This window comes from Zalophus californianus, chromosome 2, assembly GCF_009762305.2.
Source record: "Zalophus californianus isolate mZalCal1 chromosome 2, mZalCal1.pri.v2, whole genome shotgun sequence".
NCBI lineage: Eukaryota > Metazoa > Chordata > Mammalia > Carnivora > Otariidae > Zalophus > Zalophus californianus.
In genome coordinates, this window is record NC_045596.1 from 80756264 (window position 1) to 80775946 (window position 19683).

The window sequence follows — 19683 nt, forward strand, 5'->3', positions numbered from 1 at the left end:
GGGGACCCACTGCCCAGGGGAAGAGGGGCCACGAGGGTGGAGTGGCAACACCTCCCTCCTGGGCATCCAGGCAGGAAGTCAGGGTCACCCACTTGCCACTGACCACCACCCCCTCACCCAATGTATCAGAGTGGGCCTCCTACAAAGAGGAGGTGAACACACCTTCAAGCCCCCACTGGAGCTGGTGTTTAGCTAATGGGAATCTAATTGCCTCTTAGCACTGTCATCAACTGCTCCCAGCACTTCTGCACCTCTTACCAAGCCTGTGAGCCACCACTCTGATTTGTTCCAAGCTGATAAACACTCTCGAGGCACCACTCACGTGGAGGGGGAAGAGAGGGGTGGAGAGCCTCTTCTTCCACAAGAATCCTCATTTAATACTCCTTGGGATTCTATAACCTGACTGCCCATTTCTTTCTATAGACTAGAGAGAGCAAACCGGGGGCCCTCATGCATCTTTGTTTCACGTGGTATTCTGAAGAAAAAGAAAGGCGGGGGGGGGGGGGGGAGCGCAGGGATGAGCAGCTGTAAACATTTAAAATTTGGATGATTTTGCATTAAAATCTAGTTTTTTTTTTTTTTTTTTTAATGGGGAGATCTGGTAACCAGGGACTCTATTCCAGGCAGACAGCATGTGGCTGTGGCCCTTTGCATAGGGCGTGCTTCTCAAGCCTACTAGAGTCCCCACCTGGCTCCCCTGCCCTGTTTCCCCAGAAGCCCATTGCCCCTGGACGTCCGTGTGCCTGTGACCCTGTGGAGCCCACATGTGCAGGCTGTCTGCTTCTGGAGCAGAAGAACGGGCAATGGAATTTTAGGAGGAAAGAAGCAGGAAGACAGGAAAAGCCATGCTTAATGGAGGCCCCAATATTTGACCCAAGGGCACTTTTATGACCCGTGCAAACTTGCATTATTTTTATCCCCTCAAAGCCTTGACATTCTGAAGGGCAGTGACAGCTGCAGTCTGACTGACAAGTATTAGATACCTGGCAATACAGCTGCAGGCCACGCCCAAGCCTGCACCCACTGCATCGTCCTAACAGGAGGGAGACAGTGCTGACCTTCCTGTCCCTTCACAGTGCTGGCAGCACACTGTGGTGACTGCAGAAACCGACGAAGTCCCTTCTTAGCTGGGTCAGAAATACATCCCTTCTCCTGAGGACAAAATTATCCTAACCATCCCCTTCATCCCATGAGTCAGGGGCTTTTACAAAATAGGGGGACCCTGCTAACCCAAAAGGAGAAACACCCTGCTCCTAAACGTTTCATTGACATCATATACCAAAGGGGAGTATGTTCCCCCATCTGCCCCAGAGTGAGTAAGCCCCAAGGGCCAGGTAATTCTCTGTGATTCAAACCACCGAGCATCACACAGACCATGAGCTAAGGTATGGCATAGACAGGAATAGTTGTCAAATCTTATTTTCCCTAGAGGGTTAGTCGGCTCAGCACCAAAAATATGCCAGAGCTCCCCCCATCTCTGCCATATTAGAAGATGAATAGACTATCAGTAAGAGACCCAAACGAAATGTCTTCAGTTTCTGAGAAATTGAGGCAGAGCGTGGAAAAAAAGAAGTCAGTCACCACTTGGGACCCAGACATGATTCAAATGTCTACAAAGCCAGGACATGCAGGAATGGTGGGCCTGGGCAAGGGTCAGATTGGTAGGACCAAATAAAATAATCAGAAAGACAAGAAAAACAAATACTTTAAAAGACACTTTGTCTTTTAAATACCTATTATGAGTTATTGACCCAATACCCAGCTCCTCGTTCCTTTTTAACAGAACTCCGTTTTTTGTTCAGGGGGACATTGTGCCAAGTTTAAGATGGAACTCCAACTTCCCAGCTTTCTAAGCTTCGCCTTCTCCATTTCTTCCTTTTCCCTGCCTCAAGTGTTGATATGGGCTCCCCAAGTACAGCAGCCCTCTTGCTACCATGAGGTACAAACGTGAGGACAAAGGCCCATACACCAAGGACAGTGGAGCAGAAAGGGGAACAGCGCCTCGATCCGCAGTGGCATCAGAGACCCGGAGGAGAAGCCCCGTACTGAGGGCTCTCAGGCATACATGAGACACACACCTGCTGCTCAAACCCCTGGAGCAAGGTCTTCTGTTATTTGGAGCAGAATGAAATTTTGATTAGCAAGGCTAATCATTAAAGCATCAAAACCTCTGAGGACAGCTTGTTCTGCTCATAAGCCACAACCACAGAACTCATTAAAACAGAAGACAAAGGACTGAAACAACTGGGGCTAGCAGCTTTAACTCTCGAAGGTCAGAAAAACCCCAAACAGCCTGACTTGCTCATGTCGCAGCTTTCCTCACTACACAAAAATCTATTGATCTCTTACTGTGTACCTCAGGCACCGTGTTGGGATGGAATGAGAAGACAGCTTTGGTCCACTGGGGGAGAAGATGAAAACATTAATGTGTTTACATTAAGCAAACAAGTAAGTGTGTTCACCACATAAACAGAGTTACAGGGGTCTGTAGGGAGAGAACACTAAGCATCCCACCACAGGGGATACATATGGAAGGGCAGAGGCCAGAGATACGGTGGGGAAAATAGAGAAGACCAGAATGGGGCGGGGGGGGGGGGAGTCTCTTAGACATTTTAATTTTTTATTATGTCATGGAAAAACCAAAAGTTGTTTTTTTTTTTTTTAAGATTTTTTTGGGGTGGGAGGTGGTGAGAGAGAAGGAAATCTTTTTAAAAGACTGTATTTATCTGTCAGAGAGAGAGAGAGAGAGAGAGAGAGAGAGAGAGAGCACAAGCAGGGGGAGTGGGAGAGGGAGAAGCAGGTTCCTCGCTGAGCAGGGAGCCCCATGCGGGGCTCGATCCCAGGACCCTGGGATCATGACCTGAGCCGAAGGCAGACATTTCACCAACTGAGCCACCCAGGCGCCCCAAGGGAGAGGATAATCTTAAGCGGACTCCGTGCCGAGTGTGGAGCCGGTCACAGGCCTCCATCTCAGGACCCTGAGATCACTGCCTGAGCCAAAACCAAGAGTTGGACACTTAAACTACCGTGCCACCCAGGCGCCCCCAAAACCAAAAGTTTTTCAATAGAAGATTGGAATATTTGTTTTATGTTTTGTTCTAGAACTGGAACTATTGTTAATAGGACACACCCACAAAACAGGAGTAAGATTAATAGGAAATTGTGGTAAGTTCCTAATGTTGGGAGACAATGCAGGGGCAGCTCATGTTTCTATACTCCCGTGAAGAGATAGCTTTTGTCTCAAACTATCCCTCCAAGGATGTGGACAGAACAAACAGCCTTGTAAGACAGAAGTAATTCCTCCCCAGGGTGAGGGGGGTGGTCAGAGGTTGGCCAAGATTGCTCTCAGATCACTTTATAAGATTGGGGCTCTCCTAAGCGTTCCTTGGTTGAAGCACAAACCTACTATACTTGTAGTCACTACCCCCTGTGGGACTAGGGGGCATGAGAAACTTACAGCCTGCAGGGCAGTGAGTAACAAAAGTCCTGTGTCTCAGGAGTCCCACACCTCTGCTCTGTGGTGGTGAAACAGATGCAGGTGAACTTGTTAGCCTCTGAAGCTTCAGAGTCTTCATAGTTCTTCATGCTTAAATTGGGACTAGATGTTCAGAAAAGGGTGGAGTTTGGAAGCAAAGAGGATTCTGAAGTGTCTGACTTGGGTGACAGTGCAGAAGAAGGTGGTGATGTTTGTTAATGGAGAGGAAGAACAAAGGAGGAGAAGCAGGTTTCTGTAAGAGAACAATGAGTGAGCTGGCTTTGATGCACTGGGTTGGAGGTGCTTAAGGCACCTTGAGGAGACATCCAGTGGCAGCTCCTTATTCCAGCTAAGCCTTGACTTTAGAGAGTCCCTTGGCCTGCAGTGCGCCCTTTAGCACTTCCTAAATACACACACATTATTGTGTTATATCAGAGTCCCCAAGAGACACCAAAAATACCCCCATCTAAAAAAAAATGGTGTTCCTTACCCAAAACTCTGGTAATTACATCTCTGGATCTGGAGCCTGGGCATCTGAATTTTTAAAGCTCCAAAAGTAATAAAAGTGATCCTTATCTGCAGCTAGAGTAGAAAAACATTGGCCTGTTAGAACCAAGGGCAATCAAACTTTCTTTCAAGTCCTCACAGAGAGCTTGACCTGGCCAACAAAGGGGTCATCATCCTATCCAAGCAGGTGGCCTTTTACTGCATCAATAACCCAGGATCATTATTCAACCTTTATCCTTTTTTGAGGCCACTGAGTTCTGACCCTGGGACCAATTATCACTTGCCAATAAACCACTGTACTCAGGGCAAGCAGACTTCCTGAGCTACTCCACTCCAGATAGGGTCTAAGGTGGACATCTCCCAGAATGGTCAGAGACCTTTCTGCCACCCTAAACTACCTGGAATAATTAGTCTTGACACATCTTCCAGTGATATCACCTGAATATCCTCATGCTTGCTCAGTCTTACTGGGCACAACCCCAGATACAACCACTGTCCAGAGCATTCTGTCCCCCATCACCCTGATGGAAAGCTCAGACATCAGGAGCCTCTTGCTGATAATCTGGAGCCTTCAGCTCTGAGAGAAGGCAAAGGGGGCGACTGCACCCATGAAAGGCACACAGCCTTTCTCTTCAGCTTTCCATGTGTCCACCCCGTGCCTTACAGCCTTTCATTGTGAGGGACCCTGACTTCCTCTTGTCTTGCCTAGGGTGGTTTCTGTCCCTTCCAGGACACCTGAAGGATAGCCATCTAGGTCAGCACAAATACTCTTACTGTTTGAACCGAAATAAACTCACGAGGACCTCAATTTCATCTGGCAACCCCACAAGAGTTTTCCTCAGTTTAAAGTTTGATCCCCCCTCCCAGCAACATAGCTATTTCAAAAACTGGTTGGTTCCAAAATCCTTCAAGCCTGGATGAAACTCATAATTCATTAGCAAAATAATTTCCCCCAAGGCTTGATCCTCACCCATATTCGCCTTCCCTATTCGATGCTTAAATAGGATTGGAAGGTTGGGGGAGGGGAGGGGCCCTGGGAGGGTTGGACACAGGCCTAAGCTCATCCAGAGTTGTCTGAAACTTGTCAGGGTCGGTTCATCTTTGAAAAAAAACCACCGTACAGGGAAGTAGAGATCTATTTTACAGATAAATGTCTATCCTTTCGGAGCTATGGCAAGAGAGAGAAGGGGAAGCCGGAAGGGGCGCGAGTGAAGCAAGCGGGAGAAGACGGTTCCCAAGAAGGCGAGGGGTGCGCATGCACCCGCCTCTACTAAGTCTCCCCTCGTCCCCACTGCCCTCCCTCGCGGCCAGGATGCAGAATGTGATTAACACGGTGAAGGAAAAAGCACTGGAAGAGGCTGAGTACCTGACCCCGGTCCTCAAGGAATCAAAGTTTAAGGAAACAGGTGTTATCACCCCAGAAGAGGTTGTGGCAGCTGCAGATCACTTAGTCCACCACTGTCCAACATGGCAATGGGCTACAGGGGAAGAATTGAAAGTGAAGGCATACCTACCAACAGGCAAACAATTTTTGGTCACCAAAAATGTGCCATGCTACAAGCGGTGCAAACAGATGGAATATTCAGATGAACTGGAAGCTATCATTGAAGAAGATGATGGTGATGGGGGATGGGTAGATACTTATCATAACACAGGTATTGCAGGAATAACTGAAGCAGTTAAGGAGATTACATTGGAAAGCAAGGACTTTCAAGAAGTTTGAATAAAACTTCAAGATTGCTCAGCAATGTGTGAGGAGGAGGAAGAAAAAGACGAAGGAGAAGCTGCAGATATGGAAGAATATGAAGAAAGTGGATTGTTGGAAACAGGTGAGGCTACCCTAGACACAAGGAAAATAGTAGAAGCTTGTAAAGCTAAAACTGATGCTGGAGGTGAAGATGCTATTTTGCAAACAAGAACTTACGACCTTTATATCACTTATGATAAATATTACCAGACACAACGACTATGGTTGTTCGGCTATGATAAGCAAAGACAGCCTTTAACAGTTGAACACATATATGAAGACATCAGTCAAGATCATGTGAAGAAAACAGTGACCATTGAAAATCACCCTCATCTCCCACCACCTCCTATGTGTTCAGTTCACCCATGCAGGCATGCTGAGGTGATGAAGAAAATCATTGAGACTGTTGCAGAAGGAGGGGGAGAACTTGGGTGTTCATATGTATCTTCTAATTTTCTTGAAGTTTGTGCAAGCTGTCATTCCAACAATAGAATATGACTACACAAGACACTTCACAATGTAACGAAGAGAGCATAGAATCTATCCTAATTATTGTTTCTGATTTTTAAACAATTAACCCATAGATGTGACCATTGACCATATTCACCAATATGTACAATTTCTCTAATAAAGAGACTTATATGTTTATGCATTAAATAAAAAAAGTTCCACTACCAGGAAAAAAAAAAAAAAAGTATCCTTTCGGTGAGCATATACTCTCTACCCAGAAACAAAGTTAATCTCATTGTTCACTGACATGCTAAAAAAAGCAGCCTCATGAATATCTAGGTGCTTGAGACCTAGAAGTTAACAATACAGGCCAATTCCATGGAAAAAAGACAATGTTCAAGGGAATTCAAGGGTTAAGAGTTCTTCAGAAGAGAGTGGTGTGGAGCAGGTCTTGGTGGAGCAGAGAGAGGGTCCGCGAGTACTGACAGAACCTCCCTGAGAAAGCCATATTTTTAGGTGACGTCGAGGGCATGCATAGGGTTTGGGGAAGAAGAGCAGGGGGACCCCTTTCATCCCATGGTGTAGGTACCACTATCTCCATCTTATACAGGAAGGTGGGAGAGAAAGTAGTGTGGCTAAGGTCCCACCATGGACGGTGGTTGAGCTCTAAGCGGCACATACACAGTCTGTGTGACCTTCTGACTTTACCACAAATGGCTTTCCTTTTTCCTAAAAGCAACCTGAAGAGTTTTCACTGTATATAGATTGCACAGTATTAAAAACGAGACAATGGGCCCAAAATGGAGACACAAAAGCCAAGACTTACAGTTTTGGTGGCTCCCAGAAATGAAATCTTAAACCAGTCAACCAGGAATTACCTAATCACACAAATGAGTTAATGTGCCTGACAGACCCCTACAATCCCCCAAAGGAAAGTGACCTCCCCACAACCACCCCGCTTTTCGCTAGTATAACCTCCTTGTTCCCACTCTCTTCTGCCGATAGAAGTTTTTCATTTTGTATAGCAACTCAGGGCTCCTTTCTCTGTGCTAGAAAGATGCTGCCTGATTCTTCAACCTGAATCATTGAATAAAGTCAGTAAGATCTTTAAAATTTATTCGGTTGACTTTTGTTTTTGACCAAAAGCATGCTTCAGGCTTAGCGAGTGACCAGCCTCCTATTCACAGTGACTGAGTCATTAAGGCATATGTTCCAATGCCCAGTTTGACTCCAGTTCTTACCATGACAGAGTCCAGAAAGGAATCGACATCTCATAAAGGCTTTCTTTTGCCCCCGAGTGGAATGAGTAAGCCCTGACTCTTTGTATCTGTTTTAATCCTCTCTCTTCCCTCTCTCGCCCTCAAGTTGACTAGGACCCTTAATATTCATGAGGCTCAAAAGACAGGTGTGGAGAGGCAGCATTAGCAATTGTTCAAGGAAGAGTAATGAAAGCATCAGTAGAAACCAAATTAGGCCTTGAAGCCACAGTCCTGAGATGGTCTTTCCTAAAGGCATGACGTCCACTTGCGGGCCATTTTCTTGTTCCTGTTCTCACTCTGAGCAGGTGGTGCAGGAGGACAGTGGCTCTGCACTCCCGCCATCTCAGTGGCAAATATCCCTATCACAACAGACCGGGTAGTGACATAACTGGCATTCTAGTATTAATTATTAAGTTAACATAAATCCTCCTCTGGAACAGATAAAAGACCTAATTTTCTTCTTTTGATTTGGGGTGCAAATCCTGACAAAATTAAAAATTTTCATTTGAAAATTTATATGTGGGGGCGCCTGGGGGGCTCAGTCGTTAAGCGACTGCCTTTGGCTCAGGTCATGATCCCGGGGTCCTGGGATCCAGCCCTGCATCGGGCTCCCTGCTCAGCGGGAAGCCTGCTTCTCCCTCTCCCACTCCCCCTGCTTGTGTTCCCTCTCTCGCTATGTGTGTCTCTCTCTCTGTCAAATAAATAAATAAAATCTTTTAAAAAAAAAAAGAAAATTTAAATGTGAATGATATGGTATTGACTGTGCATAGCTTTAAATAAGGCTTAACTGTAGATGCCACAAATTAGATGTTTTTAATCCTTTGATACAGTCCTTCCCCTATTAGGAGTCTAACGATGTGCAAAATATAAGAAACATATAAGAGAACTGACTGCAACTTTATTTAGTTGGGAAGAGCCTAACTTTCCAATAGTGATGGTTAGTTGGTTATAGTGTATCTTCACCAGCATTTCACAAATTTTGGCCTCAGAATACTTTTACACTTAAAAATAGTTGAGGCCCCAAATAACTTTTGCTTGTGTGGGTTATTCCTATGAGTATTTACTATATTAAAAATTAAAAGGGAGAAATGTTTAAAGCACAAAAATACCAAGTATACACACCATTTAGCTGTCAGAGCGAGGGCATCATCACGGCATGCGGTCTCTGAAAATCTCCACTGTGTACTCAGGAAGGATAACAAGGAGGAATTGTCTAAGTATTACTATGAAATAGTGTTGACGTAATGGCCTCTTTGAGAGGGTCTTGGGAACCCCCCAAAAGTGCCTGGACTTTGGCCTTCATATTGCCTATTTTGAGAACCTCTGGTCTATACAACAGAATACTATGTGACCATAAAAATATTTATTGCATAAAATATTCACTGATCACGAAAATGTTCCATTTTGAAGAAAGCAGACTCTAAAAGAGCATAAACAGTATTAAACCGTTTAAAACAAAAGAGTCATGGAAAGACACACACTAATTTGTGGGTCTATACGAATATAGACCTTTAGTTGTTAAAAATATAAAATATACAAATATATAAAAAAATATATTTTTTTTCTGTTTTCCTGTGTTTCCTGCATTGAGGTTTTTCTTTTGTAACCAGAATAATATATATTTAACAAATATACACATATTGCCTATTTACTGTCACCCTGCATTTTCCTTCCCAGACCTGAAAATTTCAACTTAGTAGCTGTAGGAAAGATGTCCTCTAGAAATGTCAATAAGGCATGAATTTTGCATTGCTGTAAATAGGGCCTACCTGTTGATTGTCCTCACCTCTCAAAGTGTGGTTTACAGATGACAGCAGTGTCATCTGGGACCTGCTGGAACCAGGCACTCCTCCCCCCGCCCCCCTCCCCAAGAGACCTGCTAAATCAGCCCCAGGTGATTTCAGGTGACCCAGGTGATTCCTGTAACATTAAAGTTTGAGAAACCCTGATAGTACAGTAGGAATGACCTGGGCCCTTAAAAGTGGGGAGTGGAGGAGGGCGGCAGGGTGGTGTTTTTGGGTTGGTTTTTTGTTTTGGTTTGATGTTGTCTGATGTTCCCTGGTGATTCTAGTGTGCATCTATTGCTGAGAACTACTGCTCTCTGGCTTCAACCTGAAAAAGAACAAGACTGTCACCTCCAGCCTCCACCTGCTTCAAGGCAGTGTCCCTCCCCCACCTGCTGCAACATGTTGGTGCTCACCCTGCCAGCTCCCGGGCCACAGAAATCTCACAGCGACAGTGGCACTGGACAGAGCAAACAGCTGGGTTCCAAAACATGGAGGAAATAAGGCATTTGCTGTTGCCCGGCTGAGCTCTAAGGCCATTTGATCTGTAAAGTTTCAGTGACTTCACGGGAGGGCATGGGGTTGCGGCTATTTTATTTGCTTTCCACAAAATACTTAGACAATTCTGGCAAATTTTTGAAATGATTTCTTAAGTATTCTCATCCAAAGCCAGGGGTTTTGTACCCGCAGACACTGTCCAGCTTTACCAAACTCTCCCACTCTTCATTCAGACACCTCTTCACTCCAGAAGGAAGTAGAGACCGATCACCTCAGTTACCAGCGCCCCTCATTCGGCAGGTTGCTGAGGCGGGCCACGGTTCCAGGACTCTGTGTGCTTGACTTTCTCACCGCTCATCAGCACTTCTCCCCACTCCTGGGGCCTCCCCACCTCCCCAGAAGCACTCACCTTCTTCCTCCTGCCCTGCGATGGCTTCCTCTGCCCCGACTGGGGGCCCCGGCCAAGCTTGTCTTCCTCCTTGACGCCTCCTTCCGCTGCCTTGTGTTCCTTCTTCCCGTCTGGGCCAGCACCACCTTGGAAGAGAGCAGTTTAACTCAGGACAAAGTCTAAATTTTCCACGTGTGTGGGGCTTTTCTCTCCTCCAGTTTACATCTCCTCAAAAACGTACGCAGAGTACTTATAGCACAGTGCCTGGAACATAGTAAACTTGGAGTAAATGCCACCTGTCACTTCAAGGGACAGACAACGCATTCCCCCTGGCACCATCTTAGAGCAGGGTGTCCATGAACCAGTGGGCTGATTCCATCACAAAGTAACAGGAGTTCAAGAAAACACACATCATGGAAATATAGCTATTTTATTAACAAGGCTTTAATCACTCTAACAAGTTACATTTAAGATCATTTACTTAAACAGACTGCAGGACCACCATTTTCAATCATAGTGTAATAAAGCATTCCCTATGTTTAAGATGTCCCACAAAACATGTTGAGACTATTTTGTAAGAGCCCAAAGCAGATAGAGCATGCCCCATGCCAAGTTCAGGCGCTCCGCCCGGGGCACAAGCACACCGATCGTCCTCCTGCCGGAAAGCAGCATACAGACCTCAGAGCAGTCCCACCCCGTCTACCCTGGAAACCAGCACGAGGCAGTCAAACTCTGTATTTGTTTCCGAGGGTTGCAGTAACAAAGTAGCACCAAGTCGGTGGCTTAAGCCACAGCAATTATCTCACAATTCTGGGGTGTAAAAGTGCAAAGGTGTTGGCAGGATTGGTCCCTCCAGAAGGCTCTGAGGGAGAATCTGTTCCATGCCTCCCTTCTAGCCTCTGCCGGCTTCCTGGCGGTCTTCGGCATTCCCTGTTCACCCGGCATTCTTCCTCTGTGCGGATCCATGTCCAAATTTCCCCTTTTCAGAAGACGCATCCTACTCCAGTAGGACCTCATCTTAACTAATGACATCTGCCATGACGCTGGTTGCAGATAAGGTCACATTCTGCTGTATTGGGGGTAAGGACTTCGATATATGAGTTTCTGGAAGACAGTTCAACCCGTAACAAACTCCTCAAACACAAGTTACAGCTGGTGATCCAGACCACCCCAACACCCTAGCAGTCTTCTTTAAAATCGAAGTTGCAGATTCTCAGATCCAAGCAAACCCCAGGTGATCCACACAGGTGCTTGTAGAGAAAATACAAGAAATGTATGCATTGCTTCGGGAGAATTGCCTGCCTGGCAGATGAGCACTTTTAGAGAGCCACCGTCTCCTCTATAAAACTGTGTCTGAGGTCTTGGCAGGAAGGCAGGGCCCAGCTTTGCCCTGCATGCACCCTGCCCCAGGGCCCTATAAAGTCCCCGCAGCAAGGTCAGGACATAGATTCAGGTGAAAGGAGCTAAACACCCTGCTCTCTCGCTTGCCAAAACAAGCTATATCATTTCCAGGAGTCTGTAAAGGGAATTAAAGACTTACCTACCCAAAGGACACAAAATGCAGCCGTATGACCCGCAAGTTCCTCCAAAGCACAAGGACCTCTGAATAGTCATTTCATTCCCGCAGTAACTATTCCAACCCCAGTAAGTCGTTTTACATGGTCACCACTAGGGGGCAGGCCACTAAAACGTTCCTGTCAAACCATTTGCTCTGCAAAAGTTAATACACGAAGATAAGCTCCAGATTGAAAAGGTGGCCTTCTCCCGCCTACAGCACAATTACACATTCGATGAAAAGCAACAACATGGGACACACTTTCTTGTTTGCGTGCTTTCTTTTTGGAGTATATTTACACAGTGTGAAACCCATGCACTAACCTGCTCTTCCTTTAGGTTTTCTCTGGTCGGGAGTTCCTAGAAATAAAGGAGGAAATTGCACTGGCCAGTGCAGGTCGCAAGGATTTTGGTTTGGGTTCATGGAGAGCAGGAGTGGACTAACTCAGGCATCCTGTCATGGGTGCCAAGCTTATAAGATAACTACTCAGCATGAACCATCCAAAGGACGCTGTATTTAATTCCCCAGATTAAAGAAGTCCTAAAAACGAGGACTTCTATAATTTTATAAACTCCACCTTTGTCACAAACTCCAAAAAAAGAGAGAAGGCAAAGGTAAGACTAAAGATGGCTTTGGTCCTTGCTCAGAGTTTGGCTTCTCTCCTCTGCCCCCTACCCCTGCCCAGACACATCTCCCTTAACTGTTGTCATATAGAGATTTTATCATGTCACCAAAAGGCCAGGAATAGTACGTTTCCCGGCCAACAGTGCATTTTCCTTCTCAAAGACTAGGCCTCTCATTGCTGAGAAGGCAGCACCCGGAAGCAGCCCCATGCCCTCCCCGGAGAAAGCCAGCCATGAACCCCCACTGGCCAGGGTTTATGGAGAGGTTTCCGGTTCTTCCTTGGAGGTCTAAACAGGATTTCCCTAGAGAAAGAGGGCTTCACCGAATAAATGACAGAGCTGCGGAGGGCCACCCAGGTCACTGGGCTCCGGCTCCTCATTGTTTGGCGCACGGGCTTCCCAGGGCTCCTGTCCAAGCAAACGGAAACCGACAGAGACGGACTCCACAGAAGTGCTGCATGGCTCCACTCCTGCCCACGCGTGCGCGCGCGCGCGCACGCACACACGCACACACGGGCGCGAATGAGAAAACCTTCTGCACCGTAAGAAAAGGCCAGCAGACACTGTTCAGAATCCCCTTGACAGGAGGATGACTGGGACCTGTAGCAGGAAGGAGGAAAAAAAGGGACTTCTCTTTTAAGTGCTTCATGATGCAAAATTCTTCATTTTTAAAAACCGTATTAGGTATTTTTAAATCATGGAAGCAATGATGTTTGTTGTAACCAAACAATAGAGATAAAGAGAAACTTAATAACCATCCTCCAAAGTCTACCTTCTAAACAGGGAAGAAACTTCCTGTAAGTTTTGAGTTTTGTCGACAAAGCATCCTTTTACCTCTGAGCTGTAATTTTTCTTTGTTGGCCTGGTGTGCTGTGGTTTGCTGTGAGCAAGGAGGGCCAATTTCCTCGCATAGGTAGATAATCTTAGCTGTGCTAAGAGACCTCACTAGGTATTGTTTATCTCCAATTGCCGCTGACCAATTTCTTTAAAGTCAAAATAATATTTTGGTCTCAAATATCCAGGGAAATGAGGTAAACTGTTTCTCAAAGTCTCGGGACATACTTGGGCCTGAGAATACTCTATGAACCTTAAAATTTTGTTCTCATTTGATCTTTGAAAAAAGTCTTTAATAGTTTTATAAAGTCTTTCTACGGTGATAATTCAAAAGGAAAGGACATTTATGTTGGCTCTTCTCAAATGGGTTAAGATTCTTGTTCTCAGGGACTACTAGAAATTATTTTCTTAGAAAAAATGTTGTGAATATTACCAAAATAATGGGTCCTGAATCTCACTGTGTATTAAATTTTTTAATGGGAGCTTCTTAAAAACAAAGGCTCTGGCTCCCCTACTCCAAAACCGCGATGGGCAAGGCCAGATCACCCATGTCCTACATGATCCCCAGGTGATCGCGACCATCAGACAGTGACCTCAGGGACAGATTTCTGATATACCCAGCTCTCTCTCTGCATCCAGCAGGCACAAAGGGACCCTTCCCTCCCAAACCCCCAAAGGTTCCTTTCCCCCTTAGAGAACTGATCAGAGCGATGCTTCTCAAACTGTGCCTCCAAGACACAGCAACAGCATCACCTGGGAACTTGTCCGGAAAGGCACATTCTTGCGCCCCACCCCGACCGACTAAGTTAGAAATTCCGGGGTTGGGGCAAACACAGTAATCGGTTTCAACAAGCCCTCCATTTGATTCCGATGCATGCTAAAGTCTGAGAACCACTGGATTAGAGAATTCTGCAATTCCAAGACAGGTAATGAAGAAAGACATAACTCCAGGTAAGGTAGAACCAGTTTATTAATGACAGCCTTAATTACAACCACTCTCAAGTGTAAAAAATAAAGGGTGATTAATTAAAATTTAGAACTCACTTGGACTTGCTGTTTGGCCTTTCACTGGATGTGCCAAAGGGAGGGAATCTTGCCTGATTCTGAATCAACTGGTCAGATGGAGTTCACTGGAGAATGAGGTAATAAAAAAAAGAGACAAGAGTGCCAACTGCAGGGCTCAAGTCTTCTCCATGTTGGAATGACATTACAGAATGACAACTGCATGGGGGCAGAGATGACACAAAATCATCTTACAGCCGGAATGTGGAACGAACATCTCTAACTACACAGAGACACAAAAACACACATGCAGTCATACATACACCCACACTCTGGAGATAATTTTCAAAGAATATTCGTCCTTTCTCTGAGCAGATTAACACGTTCATCAGCTGCAGTGATGCAACATGGGGCTAAAATAGAAAACCTTGCTAAGTTTCCACAAAGCATGCTCACTGGCCGCCCAGTTTTGTGTTGGCAAGTGGGTCATCACCACAAAATACACCTGTGATTTTCCTAGCATTCCACAGGCTAATTATCTGCTCCCCAGGAGAGGGACATCCTGGTAGAAACCAGCTGGAATCAAATCTGGGGGCAAAATTCATCCCTCCCCACGTTAGTGGGGACAGGCGTGAGTGGCAGCACCTGGAAGTGGTGCCCCCACCTTGGGTCACAGAACAATTGCCCCATCGATGCACTTCCCTCCAAAGTATTTGTGCTTTGTTACCATCCTGCTGGTTAGTCTGCACTATGAGAACAGAAGGAGCTCTGGCCATGCACTTTTGCTTTTTTGTTTTTTTTTTTTCTTTTTTTAATAAAAGCAAACTAAAACCAGAATGAGAAAAAACACAAAACAAAACAGAAGTTTTCTGATTGCGTCAACACTGTTTCGGAATTAGATTCAATTCCATTCCAAGAGAAGGGGGCGGAGGGTGCTGCAGACCAGGGCCCGCAGACTGGACGGGGTCAAGGGATTGTTGAGTCCGTGAAAGCATTTGCGACGGCACGGCAGGCCGGTCCCTTCCCAGCCAGGGAGGACACGCCACACCTCTCACGGCAGTGAACCCAAGAAATAAATGCAGACCAAGTAACGTTTATAAGCGCTTGTAGGAAAGATGGCAGGAAAAGGGGCTGGTAGAGTCAGATTCACAGATCATGCAGGGAGAGTATACCAAACAAATTAATATTCGAGCGGAGTAAAAAAACACGTTAAGAGAAACCGTTTCCTAGCTCTCACTTCTGGGAGACCAAAACAAAAACACACACAAAAAAGCAGGACAAAACCCAGAGTATTCCAGTTTCCAAAGAATCCAACAACTAATTTGGTGGGCTGGGGTGAGGGATATTAATTAATACCTCTTCATTAACCTCATGTTCTCCTTGAATTTCATTGATAGATACAGCTCAGGCCTACATAGAACAACGATCTGTCCTGCTAAAATTCAGCATCATGAAGTGTTCCAATGCCCTTACTCCATGCACATGGAATACACAACTCCCCCTGAAAAAGACACTCCAGGAGAGACCAGGCGTGCCCACCCACATGACTTGTGAATGCGATCACAACATCTGAACCCAAAGACAAGCTGTTTTCTTCTTGGGGTGATAGTTGTAACAGGTTCCTGAAATGTACAGTGAAGGGACGCCAAAACAAAAACAAAAACAAAAACACAAAAAAACCACAGCCCTCCCAGGTAAGGGGTTGAGTTTTGGAAAAGATGCACTTCTTTAGGCCACAGACCAGAAAGTCCCCTCAAGGTGTGACGAAGAGCAAAAACCGCCTCTCCCAGCCCTCCGATCACTGAAGGAGAGAACAAGACTGTGTGTTCCACAAATTCAAGCACATCTGGGTCCCTCACCCTCCCTTTTTTTTTTCTTTTTTGGTAAGTATCCAACCAACCATAAATTCATGGCTACAGTAGAGATTCACGGCGCAACGACTTTCATACTGGTTATCTTTTTAATTCTGTCAGTGAGCAGCATTTCCCAGTTGTACCCGCCCAAAACCAAGTTCTCGGCAGTTCCATCACGTGGGATTGCAGCGTGGATTCGGCTGGGCACGCTGGAGGGTCAGGAAGGCCGGGTCGGTCCAGTGTCTTACAGCAGTGACGCAGGGCTCTACCAGCTAGCCCTGACAGCTTCAATATCGCTAACCAAATTCTGAGCCAGGCAGATCCCAAAAATCTGAGAAAGGAAGGAAAAGAGAGTCAGTGAAACTCAACTTCAGTAGGCTTCTTCCTGGCCAGTGAATCCCCTTTTCCTTATCTCTGATTTTTTAAATTGACAAATAATTCATATACTATAAAATATGTCCTTTTCAAGTCTATACTTTAGTGATTTTTAGTATACGTGCAAGGATGTGCAACTATCACCACTATCTAATTCCAGAACATTTCATAATGCTGAAAAGAAACTCCGTACCCATTAGCAGGCATTCCCATTCCCCCATCCTTGGCAACCACTAATCTACTTTCAATCTCTAGGATTTGCCTATTTTGGACATTTCATATAAGTAGAATCATATAATATGTGGGCTTTTGGGTTCACACAGCAAAATGTTTTCAAGGTTCATCCATATAGTAGCGGGTACCAGTAGTTCAATCCTTTTGGTGGCTTGAATTAAGATTCCACTAGATGGATAAACCACATTTTGTTTATCCTTCATCAGTTGATGGACACACTATTTCCACTTTTTGGCTATTATGAATAGTGCTGCTGTGAATGTCCGTGTACAACTTTTTGGTGAACAGATCTGCAATTCCCTTGGGAGTGGAATTGCTGGGTCTTATGTGAACTCCATTTAAGTTTGAGGAAGCGCCAAATTCTTTTCCACAGTGACTACAGTTTTCATTCCCTTTAGCAATGTACAACGGTTCCCATTTCTCCACATTCTTGCCAACATTTGTTATTGTCTTCCTTTTTAATTATATCCATCCTAGTATGTGTGAAGTGTGGTTTCAATTTGAATTTCTCTAACATCTAATGATGAGCATCTTTTCATGAGTTTATTGGCTATTTGTACTTTCTTTGGAGATATATCTGATTCAAATTCTTTGGCCATCTTTAAATTGAGTTTGTCTTTTTATTGTTGAATCATTCTTTATACATTCTAGACACCAAACCCCCTATCAGACATAATGATTTGCAAATATTTTCTCTCATTTTGTGGATTGTCTTTTCTCTTTCTTAATAGTATCCTTTTCAGCACAGAAGTTTAAATTTTGATGAAATCCAACTTACCTACTCCCTTTGGTTGCTTGTGTTTTTGGTATCATATGTAAGAAAATGCTGCCTAATCCAAGGCCACAAAGATTTACATGTACACTATCTTCAAAGAGTTTTTTATAGCTTTAGCTCTTAAATTTAGGTCTTTGATCTAGTCGGAGTTAATTTTTTATATATGGTGTGAGGTAGGGGTCCAAATTTGTTCTTTTGCCTACAGATATCCAGTTGGTCCAGCGCCATTTGTGGAAAAGACTATTCTTTCCCTAATGACTGGTCTTAGTTCCCTTGTCAAAAATCAACTGACCTTGGGGGTAGGGCTTATTTCTGACTTTTCAAATCTATTCCACTGATCTGTATGTTCAACCTTATGTACTACCTTGATCACTGCAGCTTTGTAGTAAGTCTGTAATCGGAAAGTGTGAGTTCTCCAACTTTGCTCTTTTTCAAGTTTGTTTTGCTATTCTGGGTCCGTTGCATTTCCACATGAATTTTAGGATGGGCCTTGTCCATTTTTGCAAAAAAAAAAAAAGGCAGTTGTAATTTTGATAGGGATTGCACTGAACCTGTAGATCAATTTGAAGAGTACTGCCACCTTAAGAATATTAAGTCTTCCAATCTATGAATATGGAATGGCTTTCCATATATATAGGTCTTCTTTAATTTCTTTCAACCACTGTGCCCCATTTGTGACCCTCTAAGAAAAGTATTATATCTCCCCAAGATAAAAAGCCCAGCTCTTGGGGCTGCTTAGGAGGAAAAGTGGGCGCTTCCTTCCCTAACACTTTGACAAGGTGGTCCAGAGAGAGAAAGGGACACAGGATGACTGTCTAAAAAAGTCTTAATCTTGCCACTGGGATCTACTTCCGACCATCCCTGCCTCCCCCACCTGTCACAAGGCAGTGATTACTTGGGCCATGGGAACACTGGAATGCCAGTAGCCCATTACTGACCCAATCAATTTCTCCATCTTGAAAAGGAAAAAAAGATTTCCTAAAGTATTTCAGGATAGTAGCATCTAAAATCGGGGCTTTAAATAAAATAGAAACAAAATAGCTTAGGTCTGTTCCCCAGCCCTCCGAGGTGTCTTAAAAACTGTGACATTAAGGGGATTCAGCAGAGCTCCTGTCATGGGGAGTGCTCTCCCAGGGCATCATTTCCCTGCGACATCCATCAAGGAGCCTTGTCTTACCTGTAGCAATGCAATGCCGATGAAAATACCAGCCACGATGGTTAAATTGTCCTGCAACCACTTCTCAAACTGGGGCACACAGCCTTTCGTGTAGATTACAATCTGCTGGTCAACTTCCTTCACAAGGGAAGAGGAGAGCACAGCATCACCATGCAGGTTCAAAAGCTCCTGCAACACCCTTTGTGCTAAGTGACAAGATGAGATTCCACTTACTGGTTTTTGCCTGGCATCATAGCCACACTGAGTGTTGATGACATCTTCCTGGTAGAGAAAGGAAACAGAAAGGTGAAAATCACTCAACAGACAGGAAACCCGCCTAAGACTTAGCAGAAGATTCCTGTTAAGTGTCGTTAATCGAATGCATACTCGGGCATGCAGATGTCCTACGTACCGGGTTAAATAAACACTCTGATACCTTATCCAAAGTAATTATTATAACAATCCTCAGAAGTAGGTATTAAAATATGCCCTCTTTTCCAGAAGAAGAAAACTGACGCTCAGAATATATAAGGATAGCAAGCGCGTTACTGACCACCTCAGGAGGCTTACAGGGGTTAGAAAACGGAGACATAGTTAAAACCATGGGGAAAGAGCACAATGACTATCTTCATTTATGCTCTTTTGGGGGAACTTCTACTTTTTAATCTATATACTTCTGTATCATTTAAATGGTTTTTCAATGAGAATGCATTACTTTAATAATTAAAAAAAACAATACAATGCCCCAACAACATATCACATGGGCAGATACCCTGATGTCTCACAGGCCCTATTAGAAACATGGGTTCTCCTGTTTTAGGTTTGTTTATTTTCCCCCTCTGCAGGGTATGGGGTGGATTTTATTAGCTTAGCCTTTGTGGAATGCGAAATCTCTACCCAGAGTATCCGGGGTTGAAAGGGGAGGCATAAGGCCTTCTGACAGTCTTCATAATTCTTCTGATGGAATGTTAACACAGGGCAGGAGTGGGAGACAGAACAGTTTGTACCTGCTGGCCAGCGCAAGGCCGCCTGGGTAGACACCCAGGTCTCTGTGCTGGGCACCCTCCTGCCTGTCAGCCCTCCTCGGAGGAAAGCAAGACATGAGCCAGTGGGAGAGGTGGGCTTCCTGGCAAAGTCTCAGAGCAGGAGCACCCAGTCCTTTCTGATT

At 44.9% G+C, this 19683-nt stretch overlaps 2 protein-coding genes across 10 annotated transcripts in view; one reads left to right on the top strand and one right to left on the bottom strand.

Moving 5' to 3' along the window:
• The first annotated feature begins 5281 nt into the window (after positions 1–5281).
• LOC113925025 (ubiquitin-like-conjugating enzyme ATG3) lies at positions 5282–6299 on the top strand. Its single transcript, XM_035726234.1, is given in 2 exon segments — positions 5282–6155; positions 6157–6299. Coding segments are annotated over 2 exon segments (957 nt in total). The 5' UTR covers positions 5282–5294; the 3' UTR covers positions 6253–6299.
• A 7773-nt stretch (positions 6300–14072) lies between these two features.
• The window catches only part of TSPAN5 (tetraspanin 5), a 169197-nt gene continuing 163586 nt past the window's right edge, over positions 14073–19683 (bottom strand). For 7 of the 9 annotated variants that reach the window (XM_027599699.2, XM_035726288.1, XM_027599703.2 and 4 more), the window contains 4 exons: positions 18750–18797; positions 18537–18653; positions 17724–17848; positions 14073–16306 (listed from right to left, as the gene is read on the bottom strand). In XM_027599699.2, coding sequence (XP_027455500.1) covers positions 17729–17848; positions 18537–18653; positions 18750–18797 — 285 coding nt within the window. In that variant the 3' untranslated portion in view covers positions 14073–16306; positions 17724–17728. The remainder of the gene's footprint in view (positions 16307–17723; positions 17849–18536; positions 18654–18749; positions 18798–19683) is intronic. The other 2 variants (XM_027599701.2, XM_027599702.2) reach the window with 1 other exon arrangement.